Source organism: Myxine glutinosa, chromosome 13, assembly GCF_964187855.1.
Source record: "Myxine glutinosa chromosome 13, kmMyxGlut1.1, whole genome shotgun sequence".
NCBI classification, from domain to species: Eukaryota; Metazoa; Chordata; class Myxini; order Myxiniformes; family Myxinidae; genus Myxine; species Myxine glutinosa.
The window spans coordinates 84752008-84778389 of NC_136273.1; the positions used below are offsets into that span (position 1 = coordinate 84752008).

Consider the following 26382-nt stretch of genomic DNA (forward strand, 5'->3'; position numbering starts at 1 on the left):
CACTGCCTATCCCACAGACATAACAGTATATATATATATATATATATATATATATATATATATATATATATATATATATATATATATATATATATATATATCTATATCTATATATCTATATCTATATATATATATATATATATATATATATACACAAAGAATTAAGTTAAGCACCCCCCCGTTTTTTTACAACCTCGCACATTACAAGTTTGTTGTCGTCAAAACAGTGTAATATACCCATGATATTGCTATATTTTCTGGAGAAGTGATATTATGGTCACATAAAAACATAACAATCATGCCGTTTTCAATATTTTATTCTGAATAATTTAAGGTGAAATTTTTTGGGAATTTTAGGCATATTTTCACCTCAATTTAAGTATGGAGCTATAGGTCCATCACGGACAGTGTGGATGACGTTTATGTTTTCTAACGTACAGTCATTGTTCTGAGAAGACCTCTAGCGATCTTTGCGTCAATAACGTGTGTAGGACCCACGTGATCGGATCACTGACTCAACCCTACGTCTCATAGACCCTGTAAGCCGTCGTATGCGTTGCTGTGGCAGGTTGTTCCATTCCCGATGTAATGCACGTTCCAATTCATCCAGATTGGCTATTGGAGGGACCATCTTCGCAATTTGTCGTCCCAACATGTCCCAAACGTGCTCGAGGGGGTTCAGGTCAGGACTGTACGCAGGCCAGGGGATGGTTGTCACAGCACCTTGCTCCATCCGATCACGTGGGTCCTACACACGTTATTGACGCAAAGATCGCTAGAGGTCTTCTCAGAACAATGACTGTACGTTAGAAAACATAAACGTCATCCACACTGTCCGTGATGGACCTATAGCTCCATACTTAAATTGAGGTGAAAATATGCCTAAAATTCCCAAAAAATTTCACCTTAAATTATTCAGAATAAAATATTGAAAACGGCATGATTGTTATGTTTTTATGTGACCATAATATCACTTCTCCAGAAAATATAGCAATATCATGGGTATATTACACTGTTTTGACGACAACAAACTTGTAATGTGCGAGGTTGTAAAAAAACGGGGGGGTGCTTAACTTAATTCTTTGTGTATATATATATATATATATTGTTACGGCCTGAAGCACACCAAGCCAAGCCTTCAATCACATTGTCTTTATTTATGGATTATCACACGAAAATCTCTTCCCACACATAAAACCAAGAAGGGAGAAAAGAGGGAAAAACCCGAATAGGCCAGTCCAAGAGTAGGCAGGTCCAAGAGTAGGCAGGTCCGAGAGTAGGCAGGTCCGAGAGTAGGCAGGTCCGAGAGTAGGCAGGTCCGAGAGTAGGCAGGTCCGAGAGTAGGCAGGTCCGAGAGTAGGCCGGTCCGAGAGTAGGCCGGTCCGAGAGTAGGCCGGTCCAAGAGTAGGCCGGTCCAAGAGTAGGCCGGTCCAAGAGTAGGCCGGTCCAAGAGTAGGCAGGTCCAAGAGTAGGCAGGTCCAAGAGTAGGCAGGTCCAAGAGTAGGCAGGTCCAAGAGTAGGCCGGTCCAAGAGTAGGCAGTTCCAACAATAGGCCCCATGGCAGGGCCAACAGTAGGCCCCAAGGTAGGCCCAACAATAGGCCCCAGGGCAGGCCCAACGGTAGGCCCCAAGGCAGGCCCAAAAGTAGGCCCCAGGGCAGGCCCAGTGGTAGGCCCCAGTGCAGGCCCAGCACGAGGGTAGGAGTAGGCATGTCCACGAGTAGGCCCCAAGGCAGGCCCAACAATATGCCCCAGGGTAGGCCCCGTAGTAGGCCCCACAGCAGGCCCAACAGTAGGCCCAGTGGTAGGCCTCAGGGCAGGCCCAGCACGAGAGGGTAGGAGTAGGCAAGTCCAGGAGTATGCCCCAAGGCAGGCCCCAGTGGTAGGCAGCAAGAATTCGATCAACGTCACCCTTCAGGTGGAGATTGCAGCGGGACACTCCACAACCCCCGAAAAAGCACTCTGCCATAAGCCCTCCTCCAAAATGGCCACTCACTCCTCTGAATCACCTTCCTGGCCACACCCCTGCCCCACAGCCAATCATACACTTTATACACATGGACCAAACCACTTGGTCTAACTCACAGGGGGGTGTGGGGGGAAGGAAGAAGAAAAAGGTCACAAACCGTAACACCTCCCCCCCCTTAAAGAAGAAAACTTTACCCCAAGAAAAGTTTTCTTTTACAAAGGCAGGATAAACAGTGCGAGCATAAAGTTAACCCAGCATAAACAGTGCAATAAACAAACAGCCATCTCTCCTTGTGACATTTACAGGCATCATAGCTCATAATACCTTTTAAGCATAGTAACGTGGCACACCCGGTGGGGTTTCCATCTGTCATGGGTCCGCACCACGTAGTTCACCTCACTCAGTTTTTTTTTCGACCCAGTAGGGACCGCTAAACTTCGCCAATAGTGGCTCCCCAGGCAGAGGTAGTGAAACGAGCACTTTTTCTCCAGGCCTAAAATTACGAGCTGTCGTATTCAGGTCAAAACGGGCCTTCATTACTCGCTGAGGTACTTTCAAATGTTCCTTGGCGACATTGCAGGCGGTGGTAAGTCTTTCCCGGAAAGTACCTACATTGTCCCGAAGGTTAGGGTTCTCCGTCTCTTCGAGAAATCTCTCTTTCACTACTGGGGAAACACAAACCCTATTGCCAGCCAAATCATTTCCCAGTACGAAACTAATACCCTCGATGGGGAGAGTGGGGACTATTCCTACCATCACGGGTCCTGTGACCAAATCAGACTTCAAGTTCACCCTATGTAAGGGGACTGGGACATAACGACCTGCATTGCCCTGGATTAAGGCACTCGCTTTCCCCGAACTACTCAAAGTCAATGGGAAAACGGTAGACAACATCAACGACTGGGCGGCCCCAGTATCCCTCAGAATAACCATGGACTTGACTTTCCCATCCCAAGACACTTGGCCCTTTGACACAAAGGGTTTATAATGGTCCTGTACGGGGCTCGGAAGGTCCGCAGTATCCTCAGCCTTAACTGTAAGGGCATGATCCCTGTGGCTGTCCACTTTGGTTCGAACCAATGAAATAGGTCCAACGGAGTCTCCCTGCTTCTCCTCCCTTTGCAGTTTCCAACAATTCGACTTCAGATGTCCCCTCTGTTTACAGTAATAACACGTGGGGGCCGGTCCCCAGCAAGATGCCTGACGACCACTCAAACTCTCTACCCAGAGACGGCCGCACCAATGGACCCCTATGGTCTGTCCACTTCCCCTCTGACCGGTCCTCACTAACCCCCTTCTTGTTATCCCAGGTAGTACCGTAATGAGGAAAACCAAGGCCTCTCTTATGGGTAAGTTCATAATCATCTGCACCAACAGCAGCTTTTTTCAACTCACCAACCTTATGATCCGTAAGGTGTGTCCTAATGTCCCAGTGGATACTGTTACTAAACTCTTCCATCAAGATAACCTCCCTTAGATTACCATAGGTCCTATCCACTTGTAGAGAACGATACCACCGATCAAAACTCATTTCCTTCTCCCTCGCAAGTTCAACAAATGTCTGCCAAGCCTCTCTTTTTAAGGTTCGGAACTTCTGCCGGTATGCTTCCGGAACTTGCTCATAGGCTGACAACACAGCCTTTTTAACAGCCTCATAATTCTCTGACTGATCCTCCGACAGAGCTGAATACACTTCCTGGGCTCTCCCTATGAACCCACTTTGTAGTAGCAGGGTCCAGTATTGTACGGGCTACTGGAGACGTTTTGCTGTCTTTTCAAAAGACCGAAAAAACGTTTCCACCTCCTCCTCGTTAAACTTGGGAACAAGCCTAATGTTCCGAGCCACATCAAAGGAACGGGGGAGATCATTTTGACCCCCACCTGAATCGATGGAAACCGGTTGGACCTGTCCCACCTGAATTTCTAATTTTCTTAACTCAAACTCTCGTTGTCATTCTTCTTTTTCTCTTTCAAACTCTCTTTGCCGTTCCTTCTAACTTTAGTGTGAGCTGACTTTCTTCTGATTCTATCCGGGCCAATTCTAAGGCTTTACTCCTCAATCTTACCCCTGGTTCTAAACCCATGTGACTGACAATAGCCGAAACAATCTCCGCCTTTTTCATACGAGATGTCCCACTAACCCCAAGATGATCAGCTACAGCTCATAACTCTACCTTACATAACAGTTCTACATCTTGCACTGATAGCCCCTTCTTCTCCACAAATTCCTTCACTTCAAAATCCATCTCCTCAGCCATGGTGTACGACTGCAGTAAATATAGAAGTATCAGCACCATAAACAAAAGTCAAATTATCTGCCAATGAGGAAACTTACTACTGCGAAAAAACAAAAAAAATCCAAGAAAGGTATCATGTAATCCAGATCCCGGACGAGCCCCCAATTTGTTACAGCCTGAAGCACACCAAGCCAAGCCTTCAATCACACCATCTTTATTTATGGATTATCACATGAAAATCTCTTCCCACACATAAAACCAAGAAGGGAGAAAAGAGGGAAAAAGCCGAATAGGCCAGTCCAAGAGTAGGCCGGTCCAAGAGTAGGCCGGTCCAAGAGTAGGCCGGTCCAAGAGTAGGCCGGTCCAAGAGTAGGCAGGGCCAAGGGTAGGCAGGGCCAAGAGTAGGCAGGTCCAAGAGTAGGCAGGTCCAACAATAGGCCCCAGGGCAGGCCCCGTAGTAGGCCCCACGGCAGGCCCAAAAGTAGGCCCAGTGGTAGGCCCCAGTGCAGGCCCAGCATGAGAGGGTAGGAGTAGGCAAGTCCACGAGTAGGCCCCAAGGCAGGCCCAACAATAAGCCCCAGGGCAGGCCCCGTAGTAGGCCCCATGGCAGGCCCAACAGTATGCCCAGTGGTCGGCCTCAGGGCAGGCCCAGCACGAGAGCGTAGGAGTAGGCCCCAAGGCAGGCCCCAGTGGTAGGCAGCAAGAGTTCGATCAACGTCTCCCTTCAGGTGGAGAGATTGCAGCGGGACACTCCACAACCCCCGAAAAAAGACTCTGCCATAAGCCCTCCTCCAAAATGGGCACTCACTCCTCTGAATCACCTTCCTGGCCACACCCCTGCCCCACAGCCAATCATAGGCTTTGTACACATGGACCAAGCCACTTAGTCTAACTCACAGGGGGGTGTGGGGGGAAGGAAGAAGAAAAAGGTCACAAACTGTAACTATATATACTGTAACTTCTCCCCATCTTGTCTACCGCTCCCGATGTTATTTGTTTTGTGTGTCTGTTTGTCTTTCTGTGTGATTAATGTTCGCTCTTTCACGAGCCTCGATCTTGTATACCAAAAAAAAAAAAAAAGTGCATTCAGAAAGTATTCAGACCCCTTAACTTTTTTCACATTTTGTTATGTTGCAGCCTTTTGCTGAAATCGTTTAAATTCATTTTTTCCCCTCATCAATCTACACTCAATACCCCATAATGACAAAGAGAAAACAGGATTTTAGAAAGTTTTGTAAATTTATTAAAAAGAAAAAACTGAAATATCACATTTACATAAGTATTCAGACTCTTTGCTATGACACTTGAAATTTAGCTCAGGTGCCTCCCATTTCTCTTGATCATCTTTGAGATGTTTCTACACCTTGATTGGAGTCCAGGGTTAGGGTTGTTAGGGTTTCTTGCATGCTTAAAACATTTCATTAAAACTCCAAGTGATCTTGTATTTTTCATTCGACACACCAAACAGGCCCATCTTGTTGAATGTTACACACCTCATAATGATGTTCAGTTCACTCAGGAATCCTTTTAATTAAGGTTCTTTTATATCTCGATATCATCATTGCAAGAAAAGTTAATCCAGGTTTTTTGAAATATTTCACGAATTCCTGAAGATAAGGGATCCTTTCAGTTCTCAAACAAAAACTTTTTTGAACTTGGACTTCACTCGCCTGTTTCAGTCCACTGTAGGACAAAGGCCTCCCTAATTACCACATGGTATGTTCTTATCTATTCTCTGCTATTCGCGGATGTTGTACTGCAATGTCTTTCAAATTTGCGTCTCCTTATAATTATTGGTTTCATCTGCTGCTTCTTCCAGGTCGAGTTTGGTTCTTTTTCTTTTTATTCGGCATGACATTTTGTTTTCAGATTGTAGTCGGCTCACCGCCGGATGTCTGTCTCGGTACTTCTTGATGATTTGCCATTCTTGGTTACTCGTTTTATCCGTATATGTTTGCAATTCACGATTTACTCACTCTCCACAATGTTCGGTTCTCGAAGTTCGTCCATTGCTTTGACTGACTGTGCGAGCAGTACCACATCAGAATAGTGAACGTGACATATCTATTCCTGCCCCCCATCTGAGCTGGCAATGCTTTTTCTCAGTCCGTTTGTGATTATTGTTATTATTGTTCATCGGTTGTCTGTTCTTCTTCCTCTGTGACCATCCCATTTCCATTTCAGTTATTTTCATTTTTCGACTGATGTGCCTTGAATTTCGTTAATGCTTCTTTTCTTAAATTAATAATTGCTTTCTTCAACTAGAACAGTACTCGTTAGAGAGCAAACCTCCGCCACGCTAAGCAGTTTACGTTTTGTATCCCACTGATAGTCCGGATCTGCATCCGGACCTGAACCAAAATCGAATCGGCTTGTTCTTGTCACCTATTCAACTCATCCACCAAGTTTTGTCATAACTCATCCACAACTTTTTGAAATATTGTGCTAGATATAGCCTGGTGTTGGCTTAGCGGTTAGGGTGCTGGCTTGGGATCCCAGGATTCTGGGATCGAATCCCGGTCGTATCACCGAATTAACACCAGGGGGGTTGACTCAGCCTGTCATCCTTCTGAGGTCGGCATATTGAGTACCAGCTCACTGGTAATTCCCTGTGTGTCGCAAGAGGTGACCAACAGGGTTGGTGGCAGGAAGGGCATCCGGCCAAAAAACATTGCTTCAAAAAGGGGGACCACGGTGCCCGGAAAAGGCCAACCCCTGCTCTGCGGGGAAAAATGGCCTCTAAAGGTGGTTCATTTTCATATAGTTTTTAGCCCCATCTCTCATTGGTGAACAATCACAAAATTTAAATAATTCTCGAATCCAGATTCAAATCAGGATCTTCACCAAAATTCCCCCAAGCCCCCCCCCCCCCCACCTCTAATTTTTTTTCATGAAGGCATCATCACAAACAGAGCGAGTTGATTTTTTTATTATTATTTTTTGTAGTATTTATTTTAGTTTTTTATTTATTTTAGTAGTATTTTTTTTCATCATCACAAACAGCTTTTCATCATCACAAACAATGTCATCATTGAGCGAGCCAAATAATTATTTGACCGAAATTACAGTAAGTATAATTTGTTGATACTTCAAGTACAATAAAACCAACACAACCATCCCCGCAGTGACTCTATAGATAATATATGAAGGTTGCACTAAAATGCACAAAAGTTAACAGGCCTCTGGAGGAAGATGAACTTGTTCTAGATAGAACCGAAAACAGTGATTACCTGCTCTACAGTATATGCATTCGGAAAAATACAAAATCGCTTCACATTGCGCGTGAAAGATGAAAAAAATGCTTCCAACTTGGAAAAACTCAGAGCTGATCCTGATCCACAAAAGAGAGGCAAGATGGAGCTGAGGGATCGTCATCCAATTGGCCTGCTCTCCAATGTTTATATATTGTTCATAAAAGTGATAAACAACTGGAATACGTCATCTAAACTGGACAGTAATCAACCACGGGACCGAGCAAGGAGGTTTTTGGTAATGGAAAGTCATTCGATCAATAGTTCAGCTTCTGGAAAAATAAAAATCAAGAGAATATAGACTGCGTCCTCATCCCTCACATTTAATGGTTACGAAAAAGCCTTTAAAAGAGTGCAACTATGGATGGGTAAACGTATTAAGTGAAGTCTGCGGTGGTGGAAGAGTGACCTCCAGCCCGCATTAAAGCATGGCAAGACCAGGATCAATAGAGGAGCCAGACAGGGCGGCACAACATCCCCCAAAATGGGTTCATCGAGTGCCGCAAAGGAGTGTTCCAACAGCTACAATGGGACAATAAAGGAACAATTCTCAATGGTGAAAGACTAAACCATCTACGATTCGCAGACAGCAATGTTTTAATGCTCCAAACAACACCGAGGAATACCAGACTCAGTGGGATAATGATTAGCGTGCGGTCTGAGTCTGGGAAGTTGATGGTTCAATCCTGATCCTGGCGAGTCATACCAAAGACTAAAAAAGTAAAGTAAAGACTAAAGTCCCCGTGTGCGACTGACATCTTTTTCCCAATGGTTTCTGAGAGGATTTTAAAGTAAATTACCTGAAGTTGAGGGGAACCCCCTTTTCAGCTTCTTATAGGGGGTGGATCAAGATGGGCAGCGCAACACCATGATATTTTACCGTTCTGATGCATCGTACCAAATTTGGTCCATATCGGTCATGTCGTTTGTTAGGAAAATGTTTCAGTGAATATGAGGGATTAGGGGAGGGAGCCTGTGGCCCTCTTTCCAGGGGAGATACAGCCGTGGGGAGCACAACTTAAGATTAGGGCATGGCGACGATGCCGCATGGGCAGTTTCGTCTGGATCTGGTTGTTAGATTCTGAGAAGATTTTTCAATGAAATACCAATATTTGGGGCAAAACCCCCCTTTTACCGTCTGAATAAAAAGGTGTATCCGAATGGGAAGCACAACCCCATGAGACATTGCTGCCCTGACACATTGTCCCAAATTTGGTATGTATCGCTCAGGTAGTTGTGGAGATGATGATGTTTTATTGAAAATGAGGGATTCAGGGAGGGGCTCTTGGCCCCTTTTCCAGGAGAGATACCACCATGAGGAGCACAGCTTAAGGTTAGGGCATGGTCCCAATGTCTCGTGGCACGTTTGGTCTGGATCTGTCTGGCGGTTTCTGAGAAGAGGATTTTTAACCATGAAATACCAATATTTGGGGCAAAATCCCCCTTTTACCACCTTTATAGGGGGTGCATCCAGGTGAGGAACACAACCCCATGAGACCTTGCTGCCCTGATGCATCGTACCAAATTTGGTCATAATCGGTCAGGTAGTTTGTGAGGAGAAGATGTTTTCGTCAAATGTTAATGGACATACATACAGACGGCCAGACACCAGGAGCCACTCCATGAGGTTATTTTGGAGAAATAACCTGAAAATGATATGTGATGCTTCCTTGCTTGATGGATGCTCATTATTGGGAGAACAGAGCACGAGGAAACAACCAGAGATTGGCATCGAGGAAACAACCAGAGATTGGCATCCATGGGGAGGTGGACATTCCTCCAAATTGCCCCACTGAGTGCGGAGAGAAAAGTGATGTCATTAAAGATGGCGATTCTGACACGAAGAGTGCTCTGGCAAGTGACGTCACTTCCCCCAAGCTCAATGGCTGTTTTTCTGAAGTCGCATCCGACGAGTTCTCCGACAAGGAAGCTCAACACAAGTCAACCATTACACCCATCAAAACCTGTGCTAGGGTTGCCAACCAATGGTTATTTGTCCATACTCTAGCCTGAGGCTAGACTGTGTATGATGCATGTGTATGATTTGGGTATCAGGTCCTCGATGAAAATTAAGCGGCACCAATTTGATTAATGCAGCTGCATGAAGAAGTAAATGTATTTGATTTGCCAGATGTAGGGTGCCCTTTTATATTAACTTTTCTACAGCATTACCTGGTTCCTCCTAAGAACACAAGGGTAGTTGAGCATGCACGCGAGATTTTTTGAATGTCCCTTCTTTTGTATTGTTTGGCATTTTCTACAAGCTATGGAATGTACCTTCTTTTCTATACTTTCTCACATGGCACATACCCTTATATAAAAGAGCCTTTTCTATGCCCCTGACATTTTACCCAAGAATTTATTTTGTTTATAATGTTGCCGGTGATAAAGCTCCTGCTCGTCTTCAAACGATGCCGTGGAATCTTTAATGTCCATCGTTTATGGTGCCGGTGATACCTCGTCTACTCCTCGTCGATAGAAACGATCGGATCTTTAACCTGTCTGTGAAACACCAATCAGGAAACAGAAAAGCACAAAACAGTTTATGGTCGAGTCGAGAATCAAATCCAGTCGAGACAGCTTGATGATGATCACATGACCATGAAACTATTTTGCCATCCCTTCGATGATGATTTAAAAGTTTGAATGCCAGTGGTGTGGAAATGACAATGACTGAAGGTGTGGACATGACCATGCATGTTGTGCCATTGCAGCGGCCCTGCCACGGTCCAGTCACCTGCAATTCTCCGAGGTGACCGCGAGCAGCTCGCGGGTTACCTGGAATGCAGCCTTTCCTGATGTCCAAAGATACTTTGTGCGCTACCAGCCCGAAGGGGAACAAGAGGTGGAGGTGAGCCAGTTCAACATTGTCCGTCATGAAGTGAATTGTGCCGAACCTGAACAAAGACCTTGAGTACTGGATATTGGTGGGACAGTGACCGAGGGTGGTAGTTCGGAGGCAGAGGTGCGAAGGAGGGTATATGTGGAGGGACTCATGGTGGAAAGGAAATCAAAAGGGAAAGTTCTGAGTTATTGTGCAACACCGGCCTACCTTTATGGTCTAAAGGTGGTGGCACTGACAGAGAAGCAACAACAACAGGCTGCAGGTGTGCGAGAACAATCGGGTCAGGAGCATAGCGGAAGTGACGTGTGTGGATTTTTTTATTTTTTTTTTGTATACAAGATCGAGGCTCGTGAAAGAGCTAACATTAATCACACAAAAAGTCAAACCGAAACATAAAACATATAATATGGGGAGCGGTAGACAAGATGGGGAGAGAGGGGGAAGGACACAAACACAACATTTGAGAGCAGGGACATCGAGAGAACTGTGGGAGGGAGAGGGCTTTGGGCGAGGGGGATGGGAAGGGGAGGGGGGTGGGAGAGGTATAAAACATATCAACACTGCAAGGACTTCCAGGAAAGAAGTTGGAATTTCAAAAGAAGTGGATCTGGAGTGAATTAGCGGGGGTAGAAAAGATCAAGGTTTTGGATGGGGGAAGATAAGAGATGGTGGTGAACAGCTGTTTTAAAGACCTGGAGGGAGGAGTGGGATTGAAGGGAGTGGGGGAGTTTGTTCCAGAGGTGGGAGAAAAGGGGAATGAAAGAGTGAAGGTGAGCAGAGAGCCTAGATTTTGGCAGTTTAACCATAAGAGGGTTTGAAGAAGAATGGACGAACTAAGGAAGGATGTGAAGGTGAGTTTGACAGAGATATTGGGAAAGTGCCGGCTGAGGTGGGCTGGGCACCTGGTACGGATGGAGGAACATAGAGTGGCAAAGGAAGTGGACAGGGTGAGGGAGCAAGGTAGGAGGAAAGCAGGTAGGCCATGGCTGAGATGGAATGATTGTATGAGGTGGTATTTACGTAAGCTGTTGCTTGGTCCATGATGTACAGAGATTGGTCCAATGGTATTTTAACGGCTTGTAGACCTCGAACACCATGCACATTTTGTAATGAATGGACGTATGTGATGTTTTTACGATCGATGATTCAAACCTTGATCTATCATCTCGCAAGCTGTGTTCAGTACGATTTCAGTACGAGTTCAGTGCAGCTCCTTTGTGTTTCATGGGTTTATGTGCTTGGTGCATTTATTCATCCCATGGATGGAAGGAAACTGGGCCACGTAGCTGGTTGGCTTACCTTGGCTGAGACAAATGGCATGTCGGTGCGAATTGCTTGATGTTTTGAACGAACTCTGTTCAATGTGTCCTGTGCCAACTCGGCATCAGGAATGATTTTTTGAAGTTGTGTAGGAAGCTGAACGAACAATCCGGAAGGTTTTTATCCTTCCTTTTGCATTATGAACAATTACAGGAAATGAGAGTGGTATGACGTCATTTATTTATTATTTACATCACTGGGCTGGTGGTATATTTAGACGTATACTGCATGTGGCTGCGGGTTAGCAGATCAGATCTTGCAGTGGCAAAGCGATGCCAATGATGCAGTGCCCCCTGTAATTTAGAGCTGGAATTTGTAATTTCATATTGATTATAAATGTATAAAGTGATAAGAAATATATAATAAATATATAAATAATTATAAATATAAATTGCGTTCTTGACCGGGGTCGTCCAGATAGCTCAGATGGCAGAGCACTGATACGGTTCACCAGCGAACCTGGGTTCGATTCCCGGTCTGTGTGCGTAATTTTCCCACATATATCGAATTAATTTTTAATTTCTTCAGCGTGCCGTCGATAGCTCGCCTACTCTTCGCGAAGGACACCGTGGCAACTTTAACGTCCACCAACGTATGCTGGAGGATGGGGCGCCCACCTTAACATCCCCTTGAGGGACGGCATACAGACCGATGCCTCGCCCTGCCTCCGAAACACCAGGGTGACGGTTTATAGCTAGGTTGAGATTCAGACACCAGCAAGACAGGTCAGAGGTTAAGGCATACCTCTAGGTAATTAAGGGCCCCAGGCTGTCCTGCCATCCCAGGAGGAAGCACCAATGAGAGGGAAGTATATGGGCATTCATGGGGCACAAGAGTAGATGGCATAGAACGAAAATTGTCATACTCAAGTATATTATAAACTCAATGGTATTCATAGAATACTTACCCTGCGCAGTCAACTTGTTACGAGCCAACTCTTCTATATTTAGAACGTTTCTTTTTTTTTTTATCCAATATGGCTGCCAGATCACGTGAGCGATGACATCATAAAATTTATATTCTCTAAATAATTGTTGCATAGATCACGCTCAATACATTTCAAACTGATCAGACGAAGCGTTGTCCCTGTCGAATTATGACATCATAATTATGGCACCAATGACGTCATCGTAAACAACACCTATTCCCCATATGGAGTTCTTTTCAATGAGCCATGTTTCAATTTTTTCCATTCAGCGGTTTTGGAGATATAGAGGTGCAACATTTTTCAGGTTTTCCAATATGGCATCTGTACCACGACCTAGGACGTCATGATTATCATTAAAATATTCTAAAGGAGGAGGCGCTCCTATAGTGAAAATGTTGTGACCATCAGACCAACAGTTGATGAAAAAAAAAAATGATCGCATGTATAAGTGTTGTATTTGTCGAATTATGACGTCATAACGAAGGCACCGATGACATCATCATTACCATATCTTATTCCCCATGGGGAGTAGTTGACAATGAGCCAGTTCTCAATTTTTTCCATTGAGTGGTTTCAGAGATATAGAGGTGCGATGTTTTTCCAAGATGGCGCCTGTACCACGTAACCTATGACGTCATAATAATCATTAAAATATTCTACAGGAGGAGACGCTCCCATGGTGAAAATTTAATGTCTATCGGACCAACGGTTGCCGAGAAAATGAATTTTTAAAATGCAGACATGGCACACGTACGCCACTGAATGCTTAACCCCACTTTTCGCTTCGCGAGCGCAGGGTAATAAATGACCTTTTTGTGATTTCTTGTTTTGCAGCACTTTGTGAGCAGGTAAATGAGTTATGAATATTAAACATTGCGGTATTTTCATGCACAGAGTAAAGCACTGCAAGTCTTGTCTCGATATAAACTTTCATCATGGATATGGACCATTTGAATACGCATGAGGATATTACAGGTATGGTTGTTGCTACAGGTCTCGTTGCTTTGCAGGAGGAAGTTGATGCTGCAGTAACAACTACGGTTTTACACGGGCTTCCAGCAGCTTCTCGGGTTCGGGTCTCCGTGCACCCAGTTTATGCTGACAGTGAGGGGGCAGCCATCACAGGGGAGATCACCACACGTACGTACTGTTGTCGATGCGATGAAACTCGGAAAAGATCACCGGAAAAACAAAACGTCGGTCGGTGTGGCACACCTGATGTCTTTGAACTGGTGGCACCTGGTCGGTGTGGTCGGTATTTTGAACTGTGCTCGCTACGTCTAGACACTTGGCCAAAGGGAAGGACAATGTTCATGATGTAATTATGCATTCGCTGTATGTCAATTGTGCAATCCAATGAGATTTGTTCATTTCATAACATGATAAATGCCTTCAGTTATTATGTTCGACAAATGATTTGAGTTGCAGCAGCGGAGCCAAATCAAAGAGTACAGTCACGTGAAAAAGTAAGTACACCCCATGTAAAGTTTTGACTTTTTCAACATATTTCAACATACAGCTATTTGATCTTCATTTCAACAATATTGATAGATAAAGGTGATATAATATAACAAATATCATGAAACATTTACATTTTGTAGTCCATTGTATAATTTAAATAAACATAAATGCAAATTTCGCATGTGGAAAAAGTAAGTACACCCCTTCATTGATCACGACTTAAAATACCTAAAATTAGAATCAGGTGCACCAGCTCAGGTGCAAATGATTAGAACATCGTTAGAGAGGATCTTGGAGGAACCTGTCTTATTTGAACCTCAGACATTTCATTTGGTTTGCTCTTTGTTGTTGAAGTGTGCGGTGTCACCATGCCTAGATCAAAAGAGCTCTCTGAGGCCTTCAGAAAGAAGGTTATAGATACCTACGAGTCTGGGAAGGGATTTAAAAAGATCTCCAAACAATTTGAAATCAATCATTCGACTGTCCGGAAGATCATCTACAAGTGGAGGAGATTCCAAACAACTGCCAACTTGTTCAGGCCAGGCCGCCCCAGCAAGTTCAGCCCGAGAGCAGACCGCAAGATGCAAAAAGAAGTCTCTAAGGACCCCCAGAATGTCATCACGGGACCTACAGGTAGCTCTTGCCACGGTTGATGTCAAAGTGCACGGGTCTACCATCAGAAAGAGGCTGCACAAATTTGATGTACATGGGAGGTGTGCCAGGAGGAAACCTTTGCTGTCCAGAAAGAACATCAGGGCAAGACTAAAGTTTGCCAATGAACACTTAGGCACTTAGAACTCCACTTGGAACACCAGCACTTCTGGAACAATGTGCTCTGGACAGATGAGTCAAAGGTAGAGCTATTTGGCCACAGTAACAGAAGACATGTTTGGCGAAAACCAAAGACGGCATTTGACCACAAGAACCTGATACCAACTGTAAAGCATGGTGGTGGAAATATTATGGTTTGGGGCAGCTTTGCTGCATCAGGGCCTGGGCAGCTCACCATCATGGAATCCACTATGAATTCTTCATTGCCCCAGAGGGTGCTTGAGGATAATGTGAGGCCATCTGTCGGAAAGTTGAAGCTCAACCGAAGGTGGACCTTGCAACATGACAATGACCCTAAACATACCAGTAAATCCACCAAGGAATGGCTGAAAATAAAGAAATGGAGGGTTCTGGAATGGCCAAGTCAAAGCCCGGATCTAAATCCCATCGAGATGTTGTGGGCGGATTTGAAACGAGCTGTGCATGCAAGAAACCCCTCAAACATCGCACAGCTGAAAGAATTCTGCTTGGAGGAGTGGGCAAAAATTTCTTCCAGTCGATGTCAGAGACTGGTAGACAGTTATAAGAAACGCCTACTTGAGGTTGTTTCTGCCAAAGGGGGCAATACCACCTATTGGAGCCAAGGGTGTACTTACTTTTTCCACATGCGAAATTTGCATTTATGTTTATTTAAATTATACAATGGACTACAAAATGTAAATGTTTCATGATGTTTGTTATATTATATCACCTTTATCTATCAATATTGTTGAAATGAAGATCAAATAGCTCCATGTTGAAATATGTTGAAAAAGTCAAAACTTTACATGGGGTGTACTTACTTTTTCACGTGACTGTAAATGGCACCTCTCATCAGGGGGGCTAGGTCTCAAGGTCTACTTCAGGTTGAAGGCCTTGCTATTCTTTCTCACTTCTCTGCTGGACTTAATGCTCCTGCCCTTCCTTCTCTCCACTCAGCTCCTTTGCTTCAGAGGTCATACGTATTATACCAGAAATCCAAACCTAAACACCTTCCAATCTACTTCCTGGTGCCCAAAAAAAATAGTGCCCCCCCCCCCAAAATAGTGGGCTCCCATTTGGGGAACCATTCGAAAAGACAGCAGATCGATACAGAAGTATTTAACACAGCACACAGCTGTATACAAGTTTTAATACAGTATTTTTTTTTAATTTTATTTATTTATTTATTTTTGTTTAATTTTATTTTATTTATAATATTGACAAGTTTACGTAGTAGGTGAAAGTGGCTGCCACTAATATACCAGCAATGGTAGTCCTAGGGCAGAAGGCCATATACACAAGTGTACATAAATAAATAACAAATGAAAATATATAAATAAAACAGTAGATAAAAACAGTCTGCCATTTGCTGATCCCATTAAGTTCTGTACATATTCTAGCATTAAATTATATACATGTTCTTTTTTGAAACATATCGTGATGTGTACACCAAAAAAAAATCTTGGGCGCTATGGGCCTTTTCTGATTGTCGTCCTGGCACCATTGTAAACCCGACACTGCTCGAGTATCTAAACATTTTTGTTCACCTGTTCTCCACTAGCCCTCTGCTAATCAGTTGATCCTCTTGTCTTCTGTTCAGCTCTTCCATGAGCCTCAAGAACACAGGATGGATTAGGATGTAACAGAATGAAATGAAGAGTAGAAAGAGAGAGGAGGGGAGGACTGGGGGGGGGGGGTGGGAGGAAATACCAAAAGCAGGGTTGGAGGACAAAATAGAGGGGGAACAATGAGAGTAAGGGGAGGACACAGGGGGATGAACAAGATGGACAAGATGGATCATACAAAACAGTGGGCACGTTCTTCAAATAGCTTTCCTTGTATGTTCCACACAATAAGTGTGCATTACCAGAGGAATATACGCAATGTTGGAGACATATGTGTCGGACAAATGATACTTTACCTGATATTAAACCAAATGGACATCATGTACTTCCCTTCTTTATTGTGTGTTCAGTGCAGCGCACAACCCCTCAAGCACTTCGGTTCTCGGATTTAACAGAAGAAAGCATTCACATCTCTTGGACACACGATGATGAGAATGTAGCCAATTATTTGGTGGAGTACTTGCCAATCGACGAACCCACTCGGATATTGGAGGTGAGGCTACCAGTTGGAAAATCAAATACAATGCTTACACGGCCATGTGGGGATGAAGCGCTGATTGAAGAGTTTGAAGGAAATGATCGAGTGATCTATCGATGTCCATGGTAGAAAATGGTAGAAATATCCAAATGAATGATCGAGGTCCATGGTAGAAATGTCCATGGTAGAAATGGTAGAAATGGTAGAAATGTCCAATGAATGATCAAGGTCCATGGTGGAAATGTCCATGGTACAAAATGGTTGAAATGTCCAATGAATGATCGAGGTCCATGGTAGAAATGTCCATGTTAGAAATGGTAGAAATGGTAGAAATGTCCAATGAATGATCAAGGTCCATGGTGGAAATGTCCATGGTAGAAATTGGTAGAAGTGTCCAATGAATGATCAAGGTCTATGGTGGAAATGTCCATGGTAGAAAATGGTAGAAGTGTCCAATGAATGATCGAGGTCCATGGTAGAAATGTCCATGGTAGAAAATGGTAGAAATGTCCAATGAATGATCAAGGTCCATTGTGGAAAATGGTAGAAATGGAAGAAATGTCCAATGAATGATAGAGGTTAATGGTAGAAATGTCCATGGTAGAAAATGGTGGAAATTGTAGAAATGTCCAATGAATGATCGAGGTCCATGGTAGAAATGTCCATGGTAGAAAATGGTAGAAATGTCCAATGAATGATCAAGGTCCATTGTGGAAAATGGTAGAAATGGAAGAAATGTCCAATGAATGATAGAGGTCCATGGTAGAAATGTCCATGGTAGAAAATGGTGGAAATGGTAGAAATGTCCAATGAATGATCGAGGTCCATGGTAGAAATGTCCATGGTAGAAAATGGTGGAAATTGTAGAAATGTCCAATGAATGATCGAGGTCCATGGTAGAAATGTCCATGGTAGAAAATGGTAGAAATGTCCAATGAATGATCGAGGTCCATGGTAGAAATGTCCATGGCAGAAAATGGTAGAAATGGTAGAAATGTCCATGGTAGAAAATGGTAGAAATGTCCAATGAATGATCGATGTCCATGGTAGAAAATGGTAGAAATGGAAGAAATATCCAATGAATGATCGAGGTCCATGGTAGAAATGTCCATAGTAGAAAATGGTAGAAATGTCCATGGTAGAAAATGGTATAAATGGTATAAATGTCCAATTAATGATCGAGCTCCATGGTGGAAATGTCCATAGTAGAAAATGGTGGAAATGGTAGAAATGTCCAATGAATGATCGAGGTCCATGGTAGAAATGTCCATTGTAGAAAATGGTAGAAATGGTAGAAATGGCCAATGAATGATCGAGGTCCATGGTAGAAAATGGTAGAAATGGTAGAAATGTTCAATGAATGATCGAGGTCCATGGTAGAAAAGGGTAGAAATGGTAGAAATGGTAGAAATGTCCAATGAATGATTGAGGTCTATGGTAGAAATGTCCATTGTAGAAATGGTAGAAATGTCCAATGAATGATCGAGGTCTATGGTAGAAATGTGCATTGTAGAAAATGGTAGAAATGGCAGAAATGTCCAATGAATGATCGAAGTCCATGGTAGAAATGTCCATGGTAGAAAATGGTAGAAATGGTAGAAATGTTCAATGAATGATCGAGGTCCATAGTAGAAAATGGTAGAAATGGTAGAAATGGTAGAAATGTCCAATGAATGATTGAGGTCTATGGTAGAAATGTCCATTGTAGATATGGTAGAAATGTCCAATGAATGATCGAGGTCCATGGTAGAAATGTTCATTGTAGAAAGTGGTAGAGATGGCAGAAATGTCCAATGAATGATCGAGGTCCATGGCAGAAATGTCCATGGTAGAAATTGGTAGAAATGGTAGAAATGTCCAATGAATGATCGAGGTCTATAGTAGAAATGTCCATGGTAGAAATGAGAGAAATGTCCAATGAATGATCGAGGTCCATGGTAGAAATGTCCATGGTAGAAAATGGTAGAAATGTCCAATGAATGATCGAGGTCCATGGTAGAAATGTCCATGGTAGATAATGGTAGAAATGGTAGAAATGTCCAATGAATGATCGAGGTCCATGGTAGAAATGTCCATGGTAGAAATGGTAGAAATGTCCAATGAATGATCGAGGTCTCTGGTAGAAATGTCCATGGTAGAAATGTCCAATGAATGATCGAGGTCCATGGTAGAAATGTCCATGGTAGAAAATGGTAGAAATGGTAGAAATGTCCAATGAATGATCGAGGTCTATGGTAGAAATGTCCATGGTAGAAATGTCCAATGAATGATCGAGGTCCATGGTAGAAATGTCCAATGAATGATCGAGGTCCATGGTAGAAATGTCCATGGTAGAAAATGGTAGAAATGGTAGAAATGTCCAATGAATGATCGAGGTCTATGGTAGAAATGTCCATGGTAGAAAATGGTAGAAATGGTAGAAATGTCCAATGAATGATTGATTTAAACCATTTGATCCGCAGCTGATGCTGCCAGCCAACAAGAAGAGTGTGGTATTGACTAACCTTGACCCATGGACCGAGTACGAGGTACAGGTGTCAAGCGTGTACACGGACAACACGTACAGCGAAGCTCTAAGCGGAGCCTTCATCACCCGTGAGCAAAACACGCACGCCCCTCGGAAGCATCTGTTTTTGTTTTGTCTTTGTCATTGTACGCAGTGTCTACACTACTTTCCACCTTGCCTATAGCTTTTGCTTTAGTGCCGTGACCTTGTGCAACAGATATCGCTGAGGAAACTGATGACGTTGAGCCCCCGCTGACTTTCCCAGGTGAGAAGGATCTCGACACATTTTGTAACCGTACCTGCTCGCACTCCATTTGCCAACCTTTTTCCACCAATCAGACAATACAACTCGTCACGTTTCCTTTCCAGACCTCGTCCCAGAGAGAAGGGAACCACGTAAATTGACTTTCCAACACGAGAGCCCAACGAGCTTCGAGGTGCTGTGGGACCCGGCGGAGGGCAACGTACTCCAGTACCGCATCACTTACATTCCCACCCGCCGCACCATGCATGAGCAAACGGTAACCAGGATTTTCATTCGCACGTACACGATTGCTGCATTATTGTACGACCTGTGTGAGAGACTGAGATTCACCTTTTACCTGTCTAGTCCAACGCTCACCGACAGAATTTGATTGGGCAATGAAACACCTGGTGCACCTGAAAAGTATGCTGTCTTTTATGAGGAGAGACATTTAACTTTGCCATCTCATAGCTCTCACTAGTGCATGTTTAGAATCTTGCAGGATCTTTCGAAAGCAGTAGGCCATTGTGTGCCGGTATCGTGGGCAAATTGTGGAAGTCTGACCCTGGACTTCCACTGGAAAGATGCTGACCTTGATATAGCTCTCACTAGTGCATGTTTAGGATCCTGCAGGATCTTTCGAAAGCAGCAGGCCATTGTGTGCCGGTATTGTGGGCAAATTGTGGAAGTCTGACCCTGGACTTCCACTGGAAAGATGCTGACCTTGATATAGCTCTCACTAGTGCATGTTTAGAATCCTGCAGGATCTTTGGAAAGCAGCAGGCCATTGTGTGCCGGTATCGTGGGCAAATTGTGGAAGTCTGACCCTGGACTTCCACTGGCAAGATGCTGACCTTGATATAGCTCTCACTAGTGCATGTTTAGGATCCTGCAGGATCTTTGGAAAGCAGTAGGCCATTGTGTGCCGGTATCGTGGGCAAATTGTGGAAGTCTGACCCTGGACTTCCACTGGCAAGATGCTGACCTTGATATAGCTCTCACTAGTGCATGTTTAGGATCCTGCAGGATCTTTGGAAAGCAGCAAGCCATTGTGTGCCGGTATCGTGGGCAAATTGTGGAAGTCTAACCCTGGACTTCCACTGGCAAGATGCTGACCTTGATATAGCTCTCACTAGTGCATGTTTAGGATCCTGCAGGATCTTTCGAAAGCAGTAGGCCATTGTGTGCCGGTATCGTGGGCAAATTGTGGAAATCTGACCCTGGACTTCCACTGGTAAGATGCTGACCTTGATATAGCTCTCACTAGTGCATGTTTAGGATCTTGCAGGATCTTTGGAAAGCAGCAGGCCATTGTGTGCCGGTATTGTGGGCAAATTGTGGAAGTCTAACCCTGGACTTCCACTGGCAAGATGCTGACCTTGATATAGCTCTCACTAGTGCATGTTTAGGATCTTGCAGGATCTTTGGAAAGCAGTAGGCCATTGTGTGCCGGTATCGTGGGCAAATTGTGGAAGTCTGACCCTGGACTTCCACTGGCAAGATGCTGACCTTGATATAGCTCTCACTAGTGCATGTTTAGGATCTTGCAGGATCTTTGGAAAGCAGCAGGCCATTGTGTGCCGGTATCGTGGGCAAATTGTGGAAGTCTAACCCTGGACTTCCACTGGCAAGATGCTGACCTTGATATAGCTCTCACTAGTGCATGTTTAGGATCTTGCAGGATCTTTGGAAAGCAGTAGGCCATTGTGTGCCGGTATCGTGGGCAAATTGTGGAAGTCTGACCCTGGACTTCCACTGGCAAGATGCTGACCTTGATATAGCTCTCACTTGTGCATGTTTAGGATCCTGCAGGATCTTTGGAAAGCAGCAGGCCATTGTGTGCCGGTATCGTGGGCAAATTGTGGAAGTCTAACCCTGGACTTCCACTGGCAAGATGCTGACCTTGATATAGCTCTCACTAGTGCATGTTTAGGATCTTGCAGGATCTTTCGACAGCAGCAGGCCATTGTGTGCCGGTATTGTGGGCAAATTGTGGAAGTCTGACCCTGGACTTCCACTGGCAAGATGCTGACCTTGATATAGCTCTCACTAGTGCATGTTTAGGATCCTGCAAGATCTTTCGAAAGCAGCAGGCCATTGTGTGCCGGTATTGTGGGCAAATTGTGGAAGTCTGACCTGGACTTCCACTGGCAAGATGCTGACCTTGATATAGCTCTCACTAGTGCATGTTTAGGATCCTACATGATCTTTCGAAAGCAGTAGGCCATTGTGTGCCGGTATCGTGGGCAAATTGTGGAAGTCTGACCCTGGACTTCCACTGGCAAGATGCTGACCTTGATATAGCTCTCACTAGTGCATGTTTAGGATCCTACATGATCTTTCGAAAGCAGTAGGCCATTGTGTGCCGGTATCGTGGGCAAATTGTGTAAGTCTGACCCTGGACTTCCACTGGCAAGATGCTGACCTTGATATAGCTCTCACTAGTGCATGTTTAGGATCCTGCAAGATCTTTCGAAAGCAGCAGGCCATTGTGTGCTGGTATCATGGGCAAATTGTGGAAGTCTGACCCTGGAATTCCACTGGAAAGATGCTGACGTTGATATAATAATCATGTATTTTAACCAATTAGCCAAAAATGACATCTCTCATACAATGTAGCTTGCATTCTGAGACTCGTCAGTCTTCTTGCGAAACAAACTTCTCTATCATGACGTATTCAGGAATCTTTCCTCTGCCGAATGCAATATTAATAAATAGCACCGCAAAGCGGGCGTAACCCCTCAGCCCATGCATGGTGCAAACCAATTTCAAGATGGCTGCCGTGGCGGCAATATTGAAAATCGCAGCGCGCTCATTTTCGAAAGGCTCCTTCCTCTACTCAACCCTAACACACACTGCAAAAATGGATTTAATCAGACAAGCCATTCTGCTCGAAATTGACGGAAACCAATTTCAAGATGGTTGCCGTGGCGGCCATATTGAAAATCGCAGCGCACCCATTTTTGAAAGGAACCTTCCTCTACTCAACCCCAACACACACTGCAAAAATGGATTTAATCGGACAAGCCGTTCTGCTCGAAATTGACGGAAACCAATTTCAAGATGGCTACCGTGGTGGCCATATTGAAAATCGCAGCGTGCCCATGAACCTTCCTCTACTCAACCCCAACACACACGGCAAACATGGATTTAATCCGACAAGCCGTTCTGCTCGAAATTGACGAAAACCAATTTCAAGATGGCTACGGTGGCGGCCATATTGAAAATCGCAGTGCGCCCATGAACCTTCCCCTACTCAACCCCAACACACACTGCAAAAATGAATTTAATCGGACAAGCCATTTTGCTCGAAATTGACGGAAACCAATTTCAAGATTGTTGCCGTGGCGGCCATATTGAAAATCACAGCGCGCCCATTTTAGAAAGGAACCTTCCTCTACTCAACCCCAACACACACTGCAAAAATGGATTTAATCGGACAAACCATTCTGCTCGAAATTGACGGAAACCAATTTCAAGATGGCTACCGTGGTGGCCATATTGAAAATCGCAGCGTGCCCATGAACCTTCCTCTACTCAACCCCAACACACACTGCAAACATGGATTTAATCGGAAAAGCCATTCTGCTTGAAATTGACGGAAACCAATTTCAGATGGCTGCCGTGGCGGCCATATTTAAAATCGCAGCGCGCCCATTTTCGAAAGGAACCTTCCTCTACTCAACCCCAACACACACTGCAAAAATGGATTTAATTGGACAAGCCGTTCTGCTCGAAATTGACGGAAACCAATTTCAAGATGGCTGCCGTGGCGGCCATATTGAAAATCGCAACGCACCCATTTTCGAAAGGAACCTTCCTCTACTCAACCCCAAAACACACTGCAAAAATGGATTTAATCGGACAAGCCGTTCTGCTCGAAATTGACGGAAACCAATTTCAAGATGGCTACCGTGGCGGCCATATTGAAAATGGCAGCGTGCCCATGAACCTTCCACTACTCGACCCCAACACACACTGCAAAAATGAATTTAATCGGACAAGCCATTCTGCTCGAAATTGACGGAAACCAAAAGTTGACGGACGCCCGGATGGCTGCCGTGGCGGCCATATTGAAAATCGCAGCGCGCCCATTTTCGAAAGGAACCTTCCTCTACTCAACCCCAACACACACTGCAAAAATGGATTTAATCGGACAAGCCGTTCTGCTCGAAATTGACGGAAACCAAAAGTTGACGGACGCCCGGATGGCTACCATGGCGGCCATATTGAAAATCGCAGCGTGCCCACGAACCTTCCTCTACTCAACCCCAACACACACTGCAAAAATGGATTTAATCGGACAAGCCGTTCTCCTTGAAATTGACGGAAACCAAAAGTTGACGGACGCCCGGACGACGCCCGTAACGACAATACCCTTTAGCCCAATTTGGGCTGAGGGGTGAAAACAGCAGAACTCAAAGTGCCTTCCAAGCCTGGCCTTGGCTCGTCTGGGTGTGGCTCGTCATCGTCAGTAAATTCATACATTGGCCTGGGATTCAATAACGAGTTCTCTGCTGTTTCCATCATTACATGCACACAGCTGTGCTGCTGATGCAGTGTCCCTGACACATATTAGGACAGGAATGTAAAATAATTTGCCGACTGCTTGTCAAAGGACACCCTGATATCTTGAACGTCCACCAGTGAGCTGACAGGATAGCTTAGAGGTGTGTGCACTCACCTTGAGCTGTCTGGTGTTCGAAGCGCGACACAGCTATAAACTATCATTGTCCGTCGAGGAGAGTAGTCAAGCTACCTCCGATACCCTGAACAAATTCCTGCACTCTCAGTCAGGTATCCTGCATCAGAGTGGTGACACATTCCGTATTGTAGGCCTCACCAAAGAACCTCCCTTGGAATAGCCATGGTCTATGGGACACTGGGACAGGAGCTAATGCTGGCAGATGGGTCGCCGAGCTAGGGTACGTTAATTGTAGCAATGCCTGAGCTACAAAGCACCAATGTCACAGTTTATAGCCGGGTCGAGAATGAAACCCAGACGAGACAGGTGGAAGGTGACTGCCGGTCTGACAATGTAACGTGGTTTGTGAATCATTTCGATTTCTTTACGGATGACAGAATGATGAAGAGTAGGTATCTATTTAGTAAAATGTAATTAGCTGTGCAGGAGACAGCTTTTGCAATCGTGTGTGTGTTTGTGTGTCGGTGTGTGTGTGTGTGTGTGTGTGTGTGTGTGTGTGTGTGTGTGTGTGTGTGTGTGTGTGTGTGTGTGTGTGTGTGTGTGTGTGTGTGTGTCGGTGTCGATTTGTGTTTGTGTGTGTGTGTGTCGATTTGTGTGTGTGTGTGTGTGTGTGTGTGTTTGTGTGTGTGTGTCGATTTGTGTGTGTGTGTGTGTGTTTGTGTATGTCGGTGTGTGTGTGTGTGTGTGTGTGTGTGTGTGTGTGTGTGTGTGTGTGTGTGTGTGTGTGTTTGTGTGTGTGTCGATGTCGGTCGCTGTAATGTTTTTATCATTTGAGTTTTGTCATCAAATTTACACCAAAGATTTATTATGATAATACGGAGAAGGCAAATTAATAATTTTGTCAAAAGGTCAAAGGTCGGCATCACATAAAATCATCACTTTTCATCCAATTGACCTGAAATTTTAAAACTTTGCATATCGGTTCACTGAATTAGTTTACTAATCAAAAGGTAGGAGTTGATTGTTTTGTTTTTTTAGATCAAAAGGTCAAAGGTCAAGGTTGCATAAAATCAATTTTTGTCCAATTGACCTGAAATCTTAATAATTTGCATATTGTGTCATTGTTTCAATCTCATGTTTCCCAGGTAACAGTGCCAGGCCATGCACGTGCTGTAGTGCTGCAGCCACTTTCAGCTGACACGTCGTACAAGGTCACCGTGACTTCGCTCTATGCTGAATGGGAGGGAAGTACCCTGACTGGCGTCGGCCGCACCTGTACGATATACCTTTCCCGCACCACGCACTTGGAAAACGATGCAAGCTCATATTAATGTTGCCACCATTCGTTAATATTAACATAAAGTACAAATATAAATGATGACCAAAGAGATTCAATAACATCTTTTTATAATAACAATAGTGATTATTATCGTAATAACAATAATACTGTCATACAAATGCTCAATGCAGCACTTCCGTGATAGCTTTTTCCTGCTTCCAGTGGCACTAAATGGACCCCGGAATTTGCGCATTACTGATCAATGGTACAACCGCTTCCGGGTCTCCTGGGAATCACCGGACACGACCGTCATGGGCTTCCGGGTCATGTACCAACCAGCCGGTATGCCATTTTAAATGAAGTTTCCTTTTCGATATATGCACATCAGCTGCAACATTTGATTGAATGCGTTGTGGTTGTTTCGTGGCCACCCATTGCCATCCAGCCCCACTACATGATTGTTAACTCAACTGGATTACCGTCCAGTTGAGTTCATCACATACGGAACCCTCCGGCGTCCGTCGTCCGTTAACTTTTCGACGTTAACACTTCAGCGTCCACAAATATCAACCGATTCTGATCAAACCTGACATGCAGCATCCTTACCCCAAGGACCAGGTTGGTATTACATTCCAACCCGATCCGTCACAAAATGGCCGCCATAGGCCGCCATATTGTTTTCAGCTCCAGAATGACGTTAAGACTTTAACGTCCACAAATATTTATGGATTTTGATCAAACTTGGTGTGTGAGACTCTTACCACACGAGGTAGGTTGCTATCACATGTCAACCCGATCTGTCA

General features: G+C 44.4%; 1 protein-coding gene across 1 annotated transcript in view; it reads left to right on the plus strand.

The window, feature by feature from the left end:
* LOC137439093 (collagen alpha-1(XIV) chain) overlaps nt 1-26382 on the plus strand; it is a 173449-nt gene that overhangs the window by 67756 nt on the left and 79311 nt on the right. The window contains exons 17-24 of the mRNA XM_068134790.2: nt 10171-10307; nt 13560-13689; nt 16778-16920; nt 19368-19500; nt 19629-19676; nt 19781-19932; nt 25446-25575; nt 25802-25921. Of these exons, the coding sequence (XP_067990891.2) occupies nt 10171-10307; nt 13560-13689; nt 16778-16920; nt 19368-19500; nt 19629-19676; nt 19781-19932; nt 25446-25575; nt 25802-25921 (993 nt within the window). The remainder of the gene's footprint in view (nt 1-10170; nt 10308-13559; nt 13690-16777; nt 16921-19367; nt 19501-19628; nt 19677-19780; nt 19933-25445; nt 25576-25801; nt 25922-26382) is intronic.